General features: G+C 38.7%; 1 protein-coding gene across 2 annotated transcripts in view; it reads right to left on the bottom strand.

Annotated features, from left to right (window-relative positions):
* FBXW11 (F-box and WD repeat domain containing 11) overlaps positions 1-19,886 on the bottom strand; it is a 77,881-nt gene extending 57,995 nt beyond the window's left edge. The window contains exons 1-3 of one of the 2 annotated variants that reach the window (XM_026061285.1): positions 19,868-19,886; positions 11,646-11,725; positions 2,647-2,748 (exon numbers count right to left, since the gene is read on the bottom strand). In XM_026061285.1, coding sequence (XP_025917070.1) covers positions 2,647-2,697 — 51 coding nt within the window. In that variant the 5' untranslated portion in view covers positions 2,698-2,748; positions 11,646-11,725; positions 19,868-19,886. Of the gene's footprint in view, positions 1-2,646; positions 2,749-11,645; positions 11,881-19,867 lie in introns of those variants that run through there. The other variant, XM_026061286.1, reaches the window with a different exon arrangement.
* Between the last annotated feature and the right edge of the window lie 133 nt (positions 19,887-20,019).

Genomic DNA, 20,019 nt, shown 5'->3' with positions numbered 1-20,019 from the left:
GAATATTTTTAACTATATTTCTACATGCACCTGCAGCAAAAAGCCTACACAAATTGACAGGTATTGCAAATTTGGGTTTTCATTAAAGCTGAAAGACCTGTAGTAGCTCCTGAAAACAATATACATCCCTATGCTTGAGAAATCTTTCAATGTGACACATTTCCAGACGTAACAGCTTCATTAGCTGTGTTTTTTAATTATAGATGATGCAACATCTGTGTGATAACAGGTTTCCAAACTCCTGTGTATAAAGCAGTATGCTTATTAACATAGTTTTGTATTTTATACTGTAATCAATACCAAAGAAGCCTGGAATATAACGTATTCTGCATAAATTAATGTACTGCCCAGCCTGGTTCACCTGTTCAATTTAAAGTATACAACCACTATGTATCTAGTGACAGATACTGCAACAGGAAAAAAATGGCTTATAATAGATTTACTATCACCTGTTTCCACTGAATATTTTGTATGCATTTTCTGTTTATAATACTGGTTTAATAAAAAGTCAACTTGGGGAGAAAACTTGGTTCATTTGTCATTATGTGCTGACTGATGGGAAATTTCCGATCTCCAGCTGATTTATAAGAAATTGGGGGCAGCCCTGAGGTTCTTAGACTCGCCAGCGAAGAGCCCTTGCAATTCCCAAGTCCAGTATCTGAAACGACACAAGCCTCGCCAGCTTATTAGGACGTCGTCTAGACTGACCATTCGTTTCGACATTCGTTGCACGGGGGTCCAGCAGCTAGGTCCTGCTCAGGACTCGTGGTCCATGAAACCAAGATACACAACCACCATTTAAACTGCTCCTAGCCTCAAAGAGTCAAACTGTTTAGTATGGTTAGGGATAAGTGACAAATCCAAAGGTCAGGTAGAAAGGAGGTAACAAAATTAACCAAAAAGCCAAGGATGCCAGCCTTGTGTCTGCCCCAAAGACCAGTCTAACGACAGTAAGGCGGCGGCAGTTTCAAGCTTACTGCTTCCAACGCTCACGTCACTCACCAGGATTCATGAACCAGCCCTGAACTGATTACTAGCTCATCCCACTAGACGCCATCCAACCTGTTATTTCCAACACCACTATCCATCTGAAAACAACTATAATCGCTCGCTGAAAAATCCTGAGATGCTCTTTGGCCATTGACAACAAATCAGGTCCCTGGAGAAAAAATGTGAGAATTCCCACCGACAAAAAAATGTCATTTTCCAATGGGATGGTATCTTTTGAGGATCAAGGAAAGAGAGCAGAAAGGTCTGATATTAGCGCTAGTTTATAAATACTCCCAAGACAGGCACCAATCCCAGTGACTTGAACTGTCATGAGTATAATTGTCTATTATAATCATTATTTGGTAATGATTTAGTGCCGATTTCTACAAATTGTATCATCCATCACACACTTATCTTGATCATGGCTTTTTTTTTTTTAATCTTTTTCTTTAAATAGTATTTCAAAATTGAAAACTTAAAGCATTCGAACAAAACAGAAGAAGAAAAGCATATTTGTAGTTTAAAAGAAACTTTGAAAGTTAATACTGAATCTCAAATCTGCCAGAACTCAAGTGGCAGCATTTTGCAGGCAAGAGGAAAGGTTTTGCAATAAAAGGTCACCAAGACAAGACATTCATGTTATCCAGTGTCTGAAGTGGACTGATTTTAAACAAAACTCAACCTGCTGAAGTTTTCATTCACAAAAGCAATTTGTTCTAAGTATTCGTTTTGTACATATGAAAGACTGAACCACTGAATAATGCTATTGTGTTAGAAAAGATAATAATATTAAAAAATAAATTATGTTCTGTTAAAAACATTAAATTCAGAAAGTTCACAAAGTGCCACATAGTTACTACATATGTTCTGCATTTATTTTCCACAGTAAATATCCTGGGAGTTCAAAATTGTTAACTGGTATAAAAATCTCCCTTGTATTAGTTACCTTTTTCAATCCCACCCACACCAGTAAAGAAATAGCAGTTTTCCCCCATCTATAAACTACACAGGCTCGGCTTACACAGTTTACTGGAAGAAAACAACAACGAACTTGAGATTTAGTGGTCTTCTATTTAGAACAAGCCCCCACCCCTAGCTCTTGACTTTTAAAAAGTTAAGCTAAGTTAACAGAATCACCCCAAATGCTCCAGGACTCCATGCTAACTCTTCTGCGTTCAAACATGCGCAATGGCTGTAATGCAATGCTATAACCAGGAGCACACTTAGTAAAAGAAAAAAAATAAAAAGCTTATCCTTTCTACATTAAATCACAGAAATATAATAGGCTATTCAGTTCATTGCAATTGTTAAGAGAAATGGCAAAGCTCATTATGCTATATATATATATWTTTTTTTAATTAAATGAGAAAGCAAAATGTAGCAGGCAACATGCACAACTATGCTACTTATATCACAACGTCAGTAAACAGGCAATAAAACACACAAGCTCACACCGCCCCTCCCACCAAGAAGAGCCTTCGGGACAGAGAGCCCGCTTAGGATTCCCTCCTGCGATATAGTTAAGCAGAGGATGTCAGAAAAGGAGGCACAACAAACATTTAGCAGACTTAACAATTTGATTAAACAGAGTCCTGAGCGTTTAACAATGTTCAACAGCATACGCATAACATTTACAACAAGAAAGAAGAAAGGCACCTGGAGACATCTGACACTGGGCATGCTCTGCAGGCATCTCAGTGCGCACATGCTCTCTACCAGGTTGGAGCAGCCTAGCCACAAAGACCTTGGCACAGAACACTGCAGGGTGACAAAAAGGAAGGAAGAGAAGAAGCAGTTAGATGCCACAACAAATCACTTCACGCAGGCAACTCATTAGTACGTTAACGTGGGTACTTAGCTACGGTATTGCTACATTAATCACAAGTTAGCGGCCGAGGGTGAAACAGCTGCTGAAGATGCGGGGCGGAAGGGGCGCCGGGCCGCTGTCCCGCGCAGGGGAAGGAGCCGATTCTCCTGCTTGGCGACTGCCGGCCTCCAGCGCCCGCTTGACCGCTGCAGCTCGCTGCAGGGCGCAGCACGGTTGTCACAGCCGGGGTCCCCGGTCCAGCGACGCGCCCCGCGCCGTGGCTGCCGACGCGCGGGCTTTTTGCTTTTGCCGCCCCCCCGGGGGAGCCGAAGCCCAGCGGCTTTTCATTACCAGGTCAGGCTTTAGCGTACAGCCGGGGGGGGGCTTTAATTGAGGCCTGGCACCCCTCGCTGGCTCCGATTTCTCAAACAATTTGTGCTTGGTTAGACCGACAGCGAAGCCTTCTTGTTTATCACGTACATTAACTTCTGAGGTCACAGCCTATGCGTTGGGAGGCTGATACTACTAAAAAAGAAAGTATTTTTAAAGAGCGACACCCCCTAGCTAAGCTCAGATTGCAGGACCAAGTTGTGCTTCGTTAAGATGCATGCTAGCCTGATCGCATGAGTTACCAGGAGAAAACACCCTAAACAGTATCAGCTGCACATCTCCTAACAGCCAAATTGTACCCTAATTATATTTATTATTCCTAACACCACCCAAGCAAGAGCGAGCCACGGTTAACCGGCAGATTCCAGCTTGCTGCCGCAGGAAGTCAGGAAAAGCTTGGAAATCTTTTGTTGTCTCTTTGCTTAAGTGAAGAAATTTGAGGCAGACAGAGTCCCAAACCCTTTCATAGTTCAACGATATTATTGCACGGTTCCCTTTACGGACACAATAGCACACTATATAATGATCAGATAAGGCAAGTGAAAAGGATTTAGTTTCTCCCTGTCAAGCAGCATGTAAACCCAGCTCGAAAATTTGGCACAGACTTAGTTTTTTAATATTTTTCACACAGGCTTCCAATTTAGTTATAACAAATACCAAATCATTAAAAGAAAGAAAAAAACCCACACACATAGCAAAGTTAAAAGCAGAATAACCACAGGTGAGGACTCAGGGAAAAGCATTTATTGTGCCAGTAACGAGGGGAAGGAGGGAAACCAGACCAACCCAAGAGGTTAAAACCTCTATTTTATTTCAGATCTTATGAAGAGAAGAAAAGAAAGCTTAAGATTTTCATCTCTGTGCTAAAGAGAAATTATAAAGCAAAAAGAGGACAAGAATGACCCTAGCAGCACCAAACACACACTCGAGTTCTCTCCACTGATCCTGTAGGAGGGCTGCAAGTAAATACGGATGTTTTGCATTACGTATTTGCAATGCAATTAGTAGGTGTATAAACCTTGTGTACAGATACATAAATAATAATGCTAAATTGCATTAGTTTTTCCTTCAATAAATCATACAATCTTGTATTATTAAAAGATTCGTATTTAAAGTTTGGAGAAATGTTATTTTTCATTTAGGTACCAAGTCATTAATCTGGTTTATCTATAATTGCTTTGCAATAGTTTATTTTGACACCCCCCCCCACATACACTTGAAATTTAATTCTTAGAATTGTTGTATTTACATTAGAGAAACTATCTTAATTTCAACAGACACCAAAAATGATTTTTATACTCTTAGGGAAAGACAGAATGTATTCTTCAAATCTAACAGTCATGATAACAAACGTGCATAGACAATCTACAGCTCAGCTTCAGGGAAGAAAAATGTATATAATTCAGGAAACTTCCTTTCTAATGTATTTAATTATTTGACCTATTTGGGGCCATATTTGAATGGTGTTTCCACAACACTGAACCATCGTAATTCAGTGCATCCCTGCAGATATTTGTTAAAGCCCAAGCAAGTTTTTGCATTCATAAACACATTAGGCACAGTAAGAAAATTTAAATTTTGCTCACATCACTAAGTAAAAAAGTTTGAAAAAAATCACTGATCAAGAAAAACAATCTTACCTCCTAAGAATTTTGAATAAGCCATACAAAACCACATGTGTAATGAATCTATATCTACAGCCTTCTCAGTTACTTTTTCAGACCACAACCGGACTTTAGGGGTCCACAAATTATAAGTTAAAAATCATTCTTTTAAGTTATCAGACTGTGCTTGGTTTTAGGAACTACTTTAGCTAAATAAGCTGAATATTAAGAACCTGAAGAGAAATATGGGTAACTTAAGAACAGTTTTTTAATTTAATTCAAAGACATTAGGCAAAGAGGTCATTTCCATGCCAAGTTTAAGCCACACAAAAACCTTTTCCATGGTATTACGAAACCCTGAATAAAAGGTTTTATAAAAACACTGGACACTTAACTGTAGCAACGATATTGCACAATACTACAAATTAAATATTGCATTCTACTTCACACTACAACAGGAATGTGCAAATATTTGTGTGCTTCACTGACATGCTACTTCTTGACCCTGCCTGCACAGGAGCTGCTCGTCATAAATGGAGGCATAGCAGTGCAGCAAAGAGTTTTAATTCTTGAGTAACAAGAATCTTGACCTAGGCTCTCACTTTCCATTTCCCTTTCAACAGGATCTCAGGGAGTTGTAACACTATAAAGCAAAGATTGAGAAAGGGAAAACGAAGAGGAAAGTGTATTACATTAACTCACTACAGGCTACTGCTTCCTAGAGATCTCGATTCAAGTCGCCAGTAAAGCAGATATGATAAATTGTGTGGACAAATATCTACATCATCTAGGAGAAAACCACACAATAGGGGGAAAAAAAAGAAAACAGGGAAAAAAGAAAAGAAAAAGCTTTAGGAAGTCAACACTTACGCAATTAGAAGCGACTTTCCCTCAGACACTTGACACCGTTCAGCCATTCTGCGCCCAGCTAGCGCAGCATTAACAGCAGCAGTTAAATCCGCTGGAAACGCACAGTAATAAACCTGTCTGCGTGAGGAGCATCGTAAATTAGCACTGGGTGTTGCATGTGAAGAACAGGACCATGTGGACCAGCCAGCATGGAGGAAGTCGCAGCAAGCTCTGACAACTCCAGGAAATAGTTACTATTTAAAGTCACAAGCCTCCGCAGATATCAGTAGAAGTTATCAGAAGCCTGGAAATGCTACAGAAGAGATTACAAAAAATGGGAGATGCTAGAGCAGAGTGTGACAGTTTGCAAAGCTGACTTTCACTGCGGGGTATAAAAAGCACTGGCAAAGTCACTGACTGGTGGGCAAAATACTCAACCTGCAAGCGCAACTGCTCTCAATCGCACCGGCAGGCAATGGAGTCGCCCGGGGTAAGACGAGGCCAAGCAAAACTCAGGTTTCAAGGAATGAAACAGTGTTGCAGCGTTTTAGTCAGCTCAGTTAGGAAGCTGTGTGCTAGTTCATCTAAACGTGCTACTTGGGAGGTAGGGGCAAGCAAAAGGATGCAAGAGGGGCTTTCCAGCTCGGAACAAGGGGCGAACAGCAGTGAAAGAATAAAGAGAAAATCAAATGCAGAAACTACTTTGCTGATCTTGCAGATGCCTTGTGTTTGAGAGGATAATAAATTTATTAGGTGATTTGTGATTCTATACACAAAGAACTGCTTTGGTTTTTCCAACCTCAGGAACTGCATTTCAAGATTTAAGCTTCAATCTTAAATTGCAAATCTGAGAAACCTATACAAATGCTTGCTACCTCATGATCCAACACGATAAATTCCAAGTAATATCAGTAAAAAGAGGAATACGCTTCAATGACTTTAATGTCAGATGCTAAGAAATTCTTTAATGAATATTAAAACATGCAGCAGTGTTCCTACCTGTAATAACTAACAGATTTGTCAGTAATATCCTTTAGGATAGAGGTAAAAAGTCTCTTCCCCTGAACAGTCCAGTGCCTACATTTTTCATTCATTCCAGACTTTATAGGTGTGCAACACTGCTATTTTGTGAAAGCAATGTAAAAGGTCAAGTAACTTTTGGCTTAGGTGCTTTCAAAACTAAAAGTTACCTCCAAACAGAAACCTTTTACAAAATTTTTCCCCCTCCAAAAAAAAAAATCACCAATTTATTCAAATTAGCTCAAGAAAGGCATACAGATTACAGCCTGTGTTCCTAACGGAACTAATATGCACTTCATATCCAGTGATGGAAATATTACAATGTCACAGTTGAGAATATCAACATTTGCATTACCAAAAGCTTTATTCCTGCAAGGTTTATAAAGTATGAAAATTCTGACCTCAGGATTTTTCCACCAAAACTACATACATTTTACTTATGCAAGATAATTTAAGGAAGCAAAATTTAGTAGTATGTTTACAGTTTGAGAAATTCTGTTATTAAAGCAAAAGTACCACCATCATTTTGTAATGAGTTTCTAGATGGAGACCAATCAAGTTGTTGTTTGTTGGGTTTTTTTTTGGGGGGGGGGGGGAGAGGATTTTGACTATCGAAGAAAAATACAGTAAAACAAATGAAGAATCCAATTTATTTAATTTTTCAAGGACCATTGCAATGCAATCAATTCACTCTTTTCACAAATACTTTTTGCTTATGCAGCTTATAGTAAAAAATGCAATTAAACGTAAGAACCTAACTATTCAGGCTTATAAATCCTAGAGCCTGAAATGCTTTTCCCAAATTTCTTGTGACAACAAAACAGTTCCTCAGAAAGCTTAGTTATGTTCTGGGTTTTGGCAAAATCAGGTATAATCAAAAAATTTAAACCTTCATTCTGAATTCTCTTCAGGTTTTTAGCTATAAGAAACTAATAGGCTGTTCAGCACCTATAATTCACTGTTCAGTTTACTTTGGTTTGGGCCTGGTCCCACATAATAAAAATGGGAGGAAGTATCAGTTATGAGCACATTATACTGAAAAGTTAAGACCCCTGGGGTAACTGCTATCACTTAAAATGCTCCCCGTATCTGGGAAAGGCAGAGACATCCACCGGTAGGTCAGATTCAATGCTGCAAAAAGGGCATTCTGAAAAGCAAACCGGCTTAGGGACAGTATGACCATTTCTGAAAGAAATATGATCACCAGGCCAATTTAATATTAAGCTCAGGTCGTCTTTTCTCAAAAATCAGCATTAACCACAATAAGACAGAAAGACTGTAAAGCAATAACACTGTTCAAAGGCCTTCAGTATTATTTTACACTCAGCAGGGAATAGCTGCCAACTACTCAAACTCAATCCCCCTTTGCTAGCTGGGATATCATCCAGATCTTACCTGGCATTTTTATCTTAAGTGATTCATTCAAAATATTGATAAGCAGAACAGTGTTGCACCAGCTAGGCAATTGGAACAAGCACTCTGAATATTTGCAAGAAGTGGAAAAGTAAAAGTGTCATTGAACTGTATCGATAATAGCAGGAATTAAGCGTGGGGCATGCATGTAACACAAATAAGCGCGTTCCACAAGTGACAGCCTGGCATGGCTTCAGAATACATTCATTATGCTGCACATTTTGGCACAACTTTTAGTACCTCTACTGAGATGCTCTAAAACACAAAATAATTTATGGCAGACCAATAGTAGTACTTTATCCTGTTCCCATTTTCATTTCAAAACCAGCTTGTCTCTTGAGAGGTGCAGTGTATTTACATGCTCCATACAAGTTTGAATCAGCAGCATCACATCACTACCTTTTCCACGTACAAAATGCAATCTCACATACAGACTTGAGTGTCCAATTTGGAAGGCAGTCCGAGCATCATTCGTACAAAGTATTTCCAAAGTACATGAAGTTTCACATACGTGTTCTGCTTTGATTTAAGAATGGCTACATTCAAGTCAAGAAAGCTGTCTTTATAAAACAATTTAATTTATTCTTCCATTTTTGTACTTGGGATGAATTACAAATGTAAAAGTGAGTTTCTCAAAGATAAGTATTAGCAGCATAGCAAAACATATCTTAACTTCTAAAATGCTTTTGTTTTTTTTATTGTTACTATATCATTCAAAAAATAGGCAACTAATAGCTGAGTCTCATTTCCATTAGAAAATTCTATTTAGATAAACGATGGCATTCAACAAAATCTGCTCAATGATACCACCTCCCAGGTGTCATTCAAGATCTGCACGTAAGCCTCTTGCATTTGGGGAAAAACGCTAAGTGAGAAATCAGGACATTTAAAGCAAGACAAATGAGAAATAATTTGATCAGACAAGTTCTCCTCGTTACCACGCAGTTGTTCTACATAGGACAACGAATTCATAGAAGGGTGATCAATAATGCAGGCCCGTTCTGCTCCTGAAGATCAGAGTACATTTGCCACAGCAAAATAAATGCTGCAAAAGGAACATGGGTTCAGTAGAGAAAAGATTATAAATGCTTTCCTTGAATAAAATAACAACCTTACTCCATTATAATTTATTCATCAGGATACGACTCACAAGATGCAGTATCTTGTTTTCAGGAGGATACAAGAGACTAGGAAGAAAATCCTAACACGTTTATATCAAAGTCACTCAGTGTTAACTGAGATCAACGTTTCCCCAAATACACAGTATTTACATTAATCCTCACTTCCTTCATGTACGTACATCCCAATTCCAACAGTTTCAAAACTTCAAAAGCATGATATTCCTTTCTGCATTAACTGATCCTATGCCACATAAAAAATGGCCATGTCTTTCCTACCCTCTAATGCAGCAGAAGCAAAGGGGTCCCCTACACAGCTGGGGACAGTAGCACACCTGCTAGTAGTAAACCACTGCTGACAAACTATAAGAAACACTGGAAAGACACCTAGAACTGCCAACTGAAATAGTAGAAACTCAAAGTGAAGAAGTTCAACACTTAGGAAAAATGTGGCTGAAACCCGTTTAAGGTATTAAGAGTTGGCTCAAACTCTTCTCTGTATTAACCTTGAGAGCTAACAATCTAACAAAAACATTGTCATGATCTAAAAATCTAGTATGGACAAGGCAGTGTGAACTTTAATTTGATCAGACTCGTGTATGAAGTCTGGGCTTAGTACATAATAAAATGTTAGATTTGCATTCAGTGTTTGCATTTCAAAAACTACAGAGTATTTAAATAGTCTTTGAAAGTTGACTTACATTTTACTTTTAAAAAAAATGTAAGATTCAAAGCCTGAACCAGAACTAAGCCTCCAACCTGCATATACTTGCACTCAAGTTCAACTTAACATTACTACTGCCTTCAATAGGACCTTTTCATGTTTCAGAAAGAGTAGTTATATTATAGTATTTAATATCATAACACTGGCTATCTAAAAGAGGAGTACACATTTAAGCTTCCCCTTTTTTGACTGTATTTTAAATTATTTCCTCATTTCGGGTTTCATCATTAAAGATTTCAGGTTCACTTCTGATTCCCCATCCCCTCATTTTAAAAAAGGCACACGCTGAACAGCAAATATTCCACGAGAAGATTTTATTTCGCAGTGTAACTCCAAGGCGAGGGACAGCCTGACTGGTATGTGGGACAAATTCAAGTTGGGATTAGAAGAGACTGCAAGAAATGTGTCAGACTAAGGTTAATGAGTATTTCCCTCAGACTTTCACCGCTGAAAGCATTAAATTATACTAAAAAAAGAAAAAATATGCCCAAGACTTCTCCACCCTAACCAAATACAATTCAAGTAGTCAGGGGGGAAAAAAAAAAGTCAAACCAGGAAACAGTAGCCTAAGCATAAATTTTATATATTTGTTAATTAAATTCAAGTATATTTTTTGCAAAAAATACCACACCAGCAAAACAAATGCACAGCTAAAACAATACATATTATCAACAGCACCTACAAGAGTTTCTTCTACAGCATATTAAATATTGATGCCTTAAGATTTGTTTTAATAGCTGTCTACAAAAGAGAACACGCAAGACTCAAGCAGCTTAGTGTTATTAATATCAAAAGGAGTTGTGCGGGCGCACCTGCTTTATAATAAGAGAACTTTAGAAGCAAGTTGACAAGTTTGTTAAAGCACTAACTTGCAATAAAGCTGGGTGGTAGGAGAGGTCTAGGTCTCAAGTTCACACCTGACACTGAAGGCAAGTCATTCTTTTTGAAACAGCCAGTGACCTGGTTTTCCTTCCTAATGCACACAAATACCTTACCAACTTGTTTGTAAGAGAACATATCACAGCCTCATACAGCCATTTCAAAATCTCAAAGTAGTAGGCTGTAGATTACTCAAAATAGTCTACTCCCCTACTCTGAAATAAGCCTGTTATAACTTTAAAGCGCTTCTTGAAAATGATGGCTTACAGCTGGCTCACCTGTTCCTTGGAAACAATTAAAACAGAACTTTAAGCTGAAATCTCATTAAGGATTTGAAAGGCTGACTCCAAGCGCTGCCCACAATAGAATTTAAAACATCATTTCAACAGGATAACACTGGAATTTGTAATACAAACAACTAGAAAAATTTTGCTAAATTTTTGATGAAGTCATGAGAAAATACAGCTAGAAATCAGAGCAGATAGCTATTATTTTTCTAAACTTGACTGAAAAGATCTAAGTCATTCATAAGGCTGTTTTCTCCTTTCAGAAGCAAGAATTTTAAGCCATTTGCTGAGTGCCCCTGTACCTGGAGATACTGCTTTCTAGCTCCACAGGAGACAAGTTCGCCATATGTTCCTAGATCTATTTTTCAGAGCAGACCTGCAATTTCCTAATAAAGTACACACGTATTACTGAATTTGCCCTTTCTTACTTTAAACTCACATCAGCAGCTAACTTTGTGCGTTCTAGTATTTTGGGGACATTAAGCAGTTAAAGCAAGGTACTGAATTTGCGGACAAACTCAACTAAGCGGAAGCAGCAAGATATAGTACAGGGTGGCTTCTTACCTGAAACTTTGTTTCTGGGCTTCAGATCCACCAATCCAGAATGAAAGGGGATTCGAATGGGATTTCCTTCTCAGACTGGTCTGTTAAAAGAGAGCAGCCAATCATCTTCAGCTTGGTGTATCTACTTCTTTCTTGAACGAACTCCCAATTACGTATTCCTAACGCTGTTAGAGAGACAAGGCAGCCTATCCACCTTCACCAGGTCAGTAGCAACTAGATTAGTGGGGTCACCGGATTGGTGGATCTAAGACAGAGAAACTGATTTACAGACAAGAAATTGCCCTYTCCCGTGCCCCGAATCAACCAACCCGTAACGCTTAGGGGCAACAGCTCAATTGGCAAAGATTAAGACCGAGGAGAAGAAACTACAGGGCAAATCACGAAGCGTACGCTAAAGCTTCAACCACCAGCTCCTACTTCGCAAGCACGTTCCATGAACCGCTAGGATGTTAATATACAGGCTTTCAAACCAGACAGTTTCAAAGCGTACAGGTCTGCTAACTTTGCCACACACATGCTCTAAAGCATTTTATTGCAATTATTTGCCTTTTTCCTGACTCGGGATGATCTGACTTCCCTTACATACCAGCAGCACAAAGATGGAACCTTCAAGACACATGATCTGAATGATAGCAAAATTCAATAAATTTTCAGTGTCACTGTGGCTCTGAAAAAAATCTAGAAATAGGAGAGAGCAAGATAAGCTATACTATTCCTGACTGAGATAGGAAAAGTCATTCCTTACTCTCTGATCAAGATGAAAAATGACTTAATGCAGTGCTGTCAGTAGTACGCTCAGAGTGTAAAACGACTAAATTAGTTTAAGTAACTTTAACAGTAACAGCTAAGAGAAGATGGAGTCTGCAGAAAGCTCCTACTATGCATCCAACAGAACTAATTATGGAAGCATAGCCCAGAGAGACTAGACTGTGAGCCGTCAAAAAGTTTGATATACAGCCCAAAAAATATTTTCCCCTAACAGCAGCACCATTCTCTCAAACATAATGCTGCAATATCCACAGAAGAATACGCTACCACGTTCTCTCACGCTTCTCCTTTCCTCACCAGCCTCTTCTGAAAACAAATCAAGCATTTTTTAGCCTCCGCAGCAACGTCCCAAGTATTGAAACACAAGCAGCTTGGCCAAGGACAGAAGATACTGCCCCTATTCGCAGCTGGGCCAAGTAGTTGTGCCAGTGAGTACAGCTGTGTCTGACTGTCCGCAGCTACCTGAAGAAAGGAATATCTAAATCATGTGCTAATTTTCTGCTTATCAATGGTAAATTAATAGTCTATTATAGAACTACACTTCAAGGACAAAGCAGCACTCAAGTTTGATGGTATGTCCAATCTATGATTTATAAGGCTGCCAAGTAAAGCGATAAGATGTCAAGGTATACGACTCAGAAGTGTAAGACTACAACACAGCTCAGTAACAAGACCACTATCAAAATTATATAAAAGCACCGATTTGCTAAGTAACCGCAGAGTCGGTGGGATGTTAGGAGAGGCACTTCACCATGAAGGCATTCCTTAAAGTTATTTGGTAGTGTTACAACACAGATCTGATTTTTCTCTTGAGAAGGAGGGGAGTGATGGAGACTACTCGAATATCAAGTTTCCCTGATTAGTCCTTTGCTGCCCAGATAGAATTTCTTAAAAGTATCTCTGTCAAATACAAGCTGTAATTTTAAGTTAGGAATTTTTGCAAATTTTGCAAACAGATCCTGAATAGAGACTTTCAAAAAGCAGTATACATTTTTGTTTGTAATCTTTAAATTGGCATGCCTTAAAGGGCTAAAAGTTTTGAACAAAGCCTCACCACGCAAGCCATCTCGACATACAAACTTACACCTCAGGAAAAAACTAACAACAGAAGTTGTCACAACTTATTTTGCAACAAAATTCAATATTCAAGAACTCAACGATATTAAGCTCAAAACAGCCACATAATTTGTAAGACTGAATATGCAGTTGTCTTACTTCTCTAAGTGACAGAAAGAACAAAGTTTTGCAACTCTGCCACAGCTAAAAATTGACCCCAACAGCTGTTACCAATTTACACAGAAAGTGCATTGGTCTCTATTCCTAGCAACAGGTGCCTACCTACATCTTACAGTTCATATCTCTATCAGTACAAAATGCGCCCGGGAAGCTGAACTACTCTTTGAGCCCCAGGGAAAGCTTCAGTATCTCAGGGTAGGCAGAAGTACAGGGATGCAACTTCCTGAGGGGCCCTGGATTAAGAAAGCAGGGAAGAAACAACATGTCTTCAAATGCTCCCATTGTTAATTTAGCCTGTATTAGAAGCAAATTAAGTTTCCAAAAAGTGTCAGTGCTTTTTGTTAGTAAAACACAAAAGGCATTGGGTTACTTTTGCACTATCTGGTTTTGGTCATGCACTACTCACACTGGGAAACATGTGGAAAGTAGTATAGGAAAATGGAGTAGGCTGTCAAACATCACACCGTTGAGACCTAAATACACCTATGAACTGGGAAAGGAAGGGATTTTCCAGAAGTGGATTTCCTCTGAACAACAGAGTGCTATCAATACCACAAAAATCAAACTGAAAAAATCAGATTATATAACAACATAAACAGTGGCATTAGTGTAAAGAAAACATCACCATAGAAAACAAAAGCTAGAATGTAAGTATTGTTATTAATCAGCATTAGTTTAAACCACTCCGTAAATATTCTCATTTCTCTTCAATAAATGACTCGCCACAGAGCAGCACTCTTACAACCACGGTCTCTTATTCTCTCCCACGCATCATTCTTCTCATTGGCACATTTGCTGCAACATCCATTTCATTTTAAACCCATAAAGCTCGTGCTACTGCACAAGCACTCAAAGCAGCAGAGCAAGATCTAAGATGAAACTGAAAATGCCCAAGCAACAATGACCTCTAAACTCTACAGCAATAAAACGTAATGCACCAAAAGACATACATCAAGTTGGTTTGACAAGCAGTGAAGGTGTTTTGGAAAACACACATGAAATGAAAAGATACATCCATCCTTCAAATAATGTTCCCTGGTCTCTCTAAGGGTACAGCTTATAAGTCGGGTTAGTTTATTTTGATAAGATGCTGGTGCAACGCTTATCAGTGACCCAAGTTTTCAGCAACATTCACAGCCCTGCTTAAGGGGTACACAGTCAACACGGCCTGAAACGCAGAAATGGCACACATGCATTTTACAACTTTTTAAAGGAGCAACCAACCCAACAGCATTTTAGAGAGGTCAGCTGGTACACATACCAGCGTGCCTGCAGAGATGTGAGCTCATTCCACAGCGACACCTGTACACTAGATTTATGAGCACAATTCAGGACCTTACAGTCCCAAACCAGAGCTCACAGGCAACACATTGCCCTGCAACTATCCAGCAGCTCTCAAACTCAGGAAGCTAATATGTATTTTTCAGGCAACAAGATGACTTTGCTGCATCTTACCTGCTCAGCATTGTTGCAAAGGCTGGAATAATCAGTAATCTGAGAAAACTTAACTGAACTGTGAGGCAAAGAACCTCAGTATCTCAAACAAGATTTAAAAAGCCTTTGGTGAAACACCAGCCTTTAGTCTTATGAAGAAACCATAAGTTTCCTCCATTACGCAACTAAAGGCAATTTAGTTTCAGAATTTTCCCTCCAAATGGAGCATCTGCAGTTTTCCTTCATCTGTATAAACTGATGGCTGCTGCCATAATAATCACAAGCCAGTATTTCAGATAATTTAATTTGTAACCTCTGTTCTGCATCTTTGTATTCTCCACATCCCTTCTCAGTCCCATTTTCTCACTCATGCTCTATTATTTCATCCAACCCTTTCCCAAAAGGCATAGCTTTCCGCACTTCTTTGTCCACTTCCCTCATTTCATCACCATTCTGCTGGCTCCGAACGCAGTTGTCTAGTTTAATTCATTTTCTTAAGCTCTTCCTTCCCCTTTTCTGCACCACTGCCAAAGTCGCAGCAATCCATTCGCTTTATATCCTCATCCTTCCTCTCACAGGCACTCTGAAGTGTGACTGTCAGTCTGACAGTCCCTGTAGCAGCACAAATCTTACATCCCCTGCCCCAAAGGCTCTTCTGTACCTTCCTAACAGCCATCCAACCACCACCTCTTTAGATACCTACTCTAGTCATTTTGCCTTTTTCCCCTTTGCATGAAACTATCCAGCATCCTATCGGCTGCCTATTTGMACATCTGATATGCAGCTCTCAGCTCTGCTAATTTAGCTACTGAAGGTTAGAAAAGATAACTGCAAAATCAGTTGTGCTTTGTCACAGCAGGAGAGCAAACAACTAGTTAACATACGGGTTTCCAAACATCTTGCTAGTTTTCCATCTACTCTCAGACTCTGACTAAGAACTACTGACAAAACACAGTCATATTTGAGCTAGAACAGTACCTCCCTTGTTTCAGATGCAAATATGATCATTGTCCATCTGTATCTCTATCACCACAAAAGTAAACTCTTTGAAGAATTACTCTAAGAACATTTGGAAAAAAAATGTAGCTGCCTGCTTGGTTAGCAACAACTGAGAGAAAGGAAAAAAAAAAGTGAGAACATTGTAACACTACTGAGATATACACAGCAGTTGTATTCTAGTTTCTAAGCAGAATGCTAGGACTTATTTTGCGCTATAAGGCTTTAAATAGTTCAGGGACAAAATCTCCACCTGCAGTAACCCAAGGAACCCCAGGTACTACTGGCACGATTTACTGAGGAAGCTGCTGCTGCTAAGGCATTTCTACGTGAAACACTTTATTCTGAGATTGTTACCTTTTAAATTTGAAGGCCCTCAGCTCACACCAAAGTTCTACCAAGAGAAACAAAGAATTTTGGTAAGATACTCAATTAGAGTTCTTTGTTTATTATTTACAAAGGGGAACTTAAACATTTGACAYGCATGAGAGACAGCTGTTCCAGAGAGTAAATGTAGTACGTTAGGAAGACTTTTTTCCATATATATATATAAAATATATATATTAAAAAAACTTAATATAAGTTAACTTAATTTATAAAATTTAAATAAAAATTACAATACAATGTAAACAAGTGCTTGTCAGTTTTATTCCTAGGCATGGTCTTTCCATAACTCTTTCATGCTRCCACCACTGAGCAGTATTATATTGAATTTAAACTGCCAACTCTGCAGCACAGGGATCTGTGTTTGTAGAACAGCATGCACATCAAGGACACAGTAGAAAGACAGATGATAATAAGCTCAGTAAATGAGAATRTTAACACACACTTGGCTTCCTGCTTCAGTAATCATGTCCAATAGGTGTCTGGTGGGCACAAGAGGCTGAGAGGAAAAGACTTGTTTTTATACTATCCATATCTCACACTGCACAGTTCATCCCATAAACAYGTACCTTTTTATCCTGTTTATAAGGACCATATTTTCCTTACTTACGTATTCATTCACAACCACATTAGTGTAAACTAAGATGCTAGTAATCCCCTACTTTAAAAGCCTGCTGGTAAAACAAATGTATGGTTCAGTGAAGTTTTCTAATAAAGTGCAAAACACAAGGTTTTTACCAAGACAAATACATATAATGCATTGGATGCAACTGAATATTACAGATTTTTTCCACAATACAGAATTTGTAGGTTAAAAATTTTTTTTTTTGCAAATCATTGTTGTTGGCACTTCACCTTAAGGAAAAAAAAAGTTTGATTCTTTAAAAGAGCAAAAAGGTTGCAGTTATCCAATTTCACAAAGAAAATGAAAACAGGGAAAGAAAGAGCCCTATCAACCGTTTCAGCTGCTCCTCCATCTGTTCTGGATTACTTCATTACTACTCATTTTCTAATAATTAGTCCACTCACACAAAGCATTTAACCGAAACTGTGCAAGTACTAAGGTATCTAAACTAATGACAACCCTGTCAGAGACACTGTTAGTCTAAATCTGTACCCCCTGCAGTCAACGTACGCGTTATATTTCTAGGCCTCGTGCTTCTTGAAGCCACTTTTACAGGCAATGGGTATCTTGCCTATAGAGATAGAAACCATAAGCAAATGAAAGCCATGAAGTGTCATAACTAGATCAATTGCTCATCAGCAAAGATCAAAACCCTAACAACATTAAAAAGGCTAGATGACATGATTTACAAAACCAGGAGAAGATATCTAAAATCTTAAGCTGTTATCTAAAATCTTAAGCCCTCCTAAAAAATACAGTGACTTCAGAACACTAGCTGAAACTTCATATGGCAAATGAAAGTTGCCACTCTGAAACCTTAAAATATTTCACTCAGATTCCAGCTAAAAATAGAACGGTATTATTTCCATCACTGATTTTTCTTTAAATAAATGCAAATTATCTATCCAGCTAAGGAACAGTTTGGAGCTAGAACATCACGTTCTGAAACTCCCATGTAATTAACATGTTGACACATTACCTCTTGTTTATCAGTCACTCAGAATTATATTGTTTGCTCCTCAGAACTTTTGCATCATACATTTGCACCTGTATATACTGGATATTCACCCTTGGCATTGGGGGGAAGTGATCGAGTACCAAAAGTGCATAAAATACAATCTTCTGTATCAAAGAGATGCATAAAACATCCAGCTTTTAGTAAGCAAACCTCTGTACCTTCTTTCTTAYGAAGAGATTCTTAAACACAAAAGCACCGAAGTCTTTCCTGTTAAAAACATCCCTGGTTTAGGGAAGTTTGCCACTAACATTAACAACTGATATAAGAGTTTGCATATAATACTGAAATCACACTATCAATACTGCTTCGATTTCTGCTTTGTTTATTTAAACAARTCTTCCAGAAAATCTCACCTTCTACAACACATAAGAGCGCAAAACCTTCCTGGGTCATGTCTTCATTTACAAATAACTTTGAATGAATTTAGTGGAACATTTAAAATAAACTCTAGTGCTTCTACGCAAGCCTTCACTAAGAAGGAAATTAAATTCAACTACAAGCTACATTGTTACAAAGTACCATTTTCTACGGAAAACCTACAAAATCCATTATTCATCCTATTAAAATTTTATATTTATGAATTTCTTATGAAAGAGGTAAAAATGTTTCTTAAACCTCCTTCTGTAGAATAAACATCATCTTAACAACCCCAGTATTTGTCTTTATGCTAACACATTCTCCAGGATCAGCTGTGAACAGAGGGTACAAGAATTATCAGTATTTAAAAGTTACATTTGTTTCTGTTTGTTAGCAATACGGTCAGAAATAGAACAGACTTCTAAAAATGGAGAGTGGTTACAAAAGGTAAGCAAGGAAATTGCATGACAAATACACCTTCCAGCCTCAAATTCTATTTTAGCACCTCATATAACCCAAGGCTGAAAAGCATTAGTAACCCGCCATCACAGGTAGGAGAAAAGCCACTAGAACTCACTTTACACATTTGAAATTTAAAAGACATCTTTTCTGTAAACGACTTGTTCTGTAACAGATGCCTTCGCGGATATCAGCAGCCATTATTCTTAACACTGCAATCCCCTCACATGTAAACAGTTCTGATGACACCAACTTTTAAGTGCAAAATCACTAAATCAATAGGGATCAAGAAAGTAGGCTCATTAAGAGCAGCTTTTAACCTAGGAATCTCAGTGATCAGAAACAAATATGAAAGGAATACCCGACTTAAAAAAAAAAAAAAAACTTTATTATTATTATTTTTCCTTCTTAATAGGAGGAGGCACTCAAAGAAAGTTCAAGTTTTTCAGATGAGGTAGTTTAACAAAAACTGTATTGACTGAAAAAAAAATCTTCTAATGTCTCTACTGAACTCAACACACCTTCAGAGTGCCTCAAAAGCAATATTAGAATTTTACCGTTCTGCAGTACTGCATGGAATTTTGTATGTAAATTATGCTCTGACAAATAAACTAGCAGAAGGTGTTTTTATGAGTATCCTTGCTAGTTTCTYCCGGTTCCAAACTTAATTCTATTCTTCCCCGAAGGCAGCTAACTACACTCCTCTCTAATATTTGGCTACAGAGATCTAAGCTCTCCCTACGTTTAAAAAAAAAAAAAAAGCCTCCTCATTCTTCCGCTTCCAGCCGGCCACCTCTCCACTAACCCGAATTTAGCGGCATAAACGCTAATTAGGGGATATAACAAATACACCACTTAGGCTTAGTTAGATAATACTGCGTTTGCCGTATCGAGCATTTCGTAAAAGCTTCACTGCTGGAGCTGCTGCCGGAAAACATACGTTACCTCGGCGGAGGCGCACAGCACCGCGCAGAGCGGCGGCCGCGGCAAGGACACGCTCGGAGGAGCCAAAGCCTCCGGCCTGCGAGCTTAAGGAAGCCGACGCCGAGGGCGGCCCCGCCGCAGCCCCGCGCCCGCAGCACGCGCCGGCCGCCGCC

The sequence above is a fragment of the Apteryx rowi genome, unplaced genomic scaffold, assembly GCF_003343035.1.
Source record: "Apteryx rowi isolate R43461 unplaced genomic scaffold, aptRow1 scaffold_18, whole genome shotgun sequence".
Classification (NCBI taxonomy): Eukaryota; Metazoa; Chordata; class Aves; order Apterygiformes; family Apterygidae; genus Apteryx; species Apteryx rowi.
This window is presented reverse-complemented; position numbering and strand designations above follow the sequence as displayed.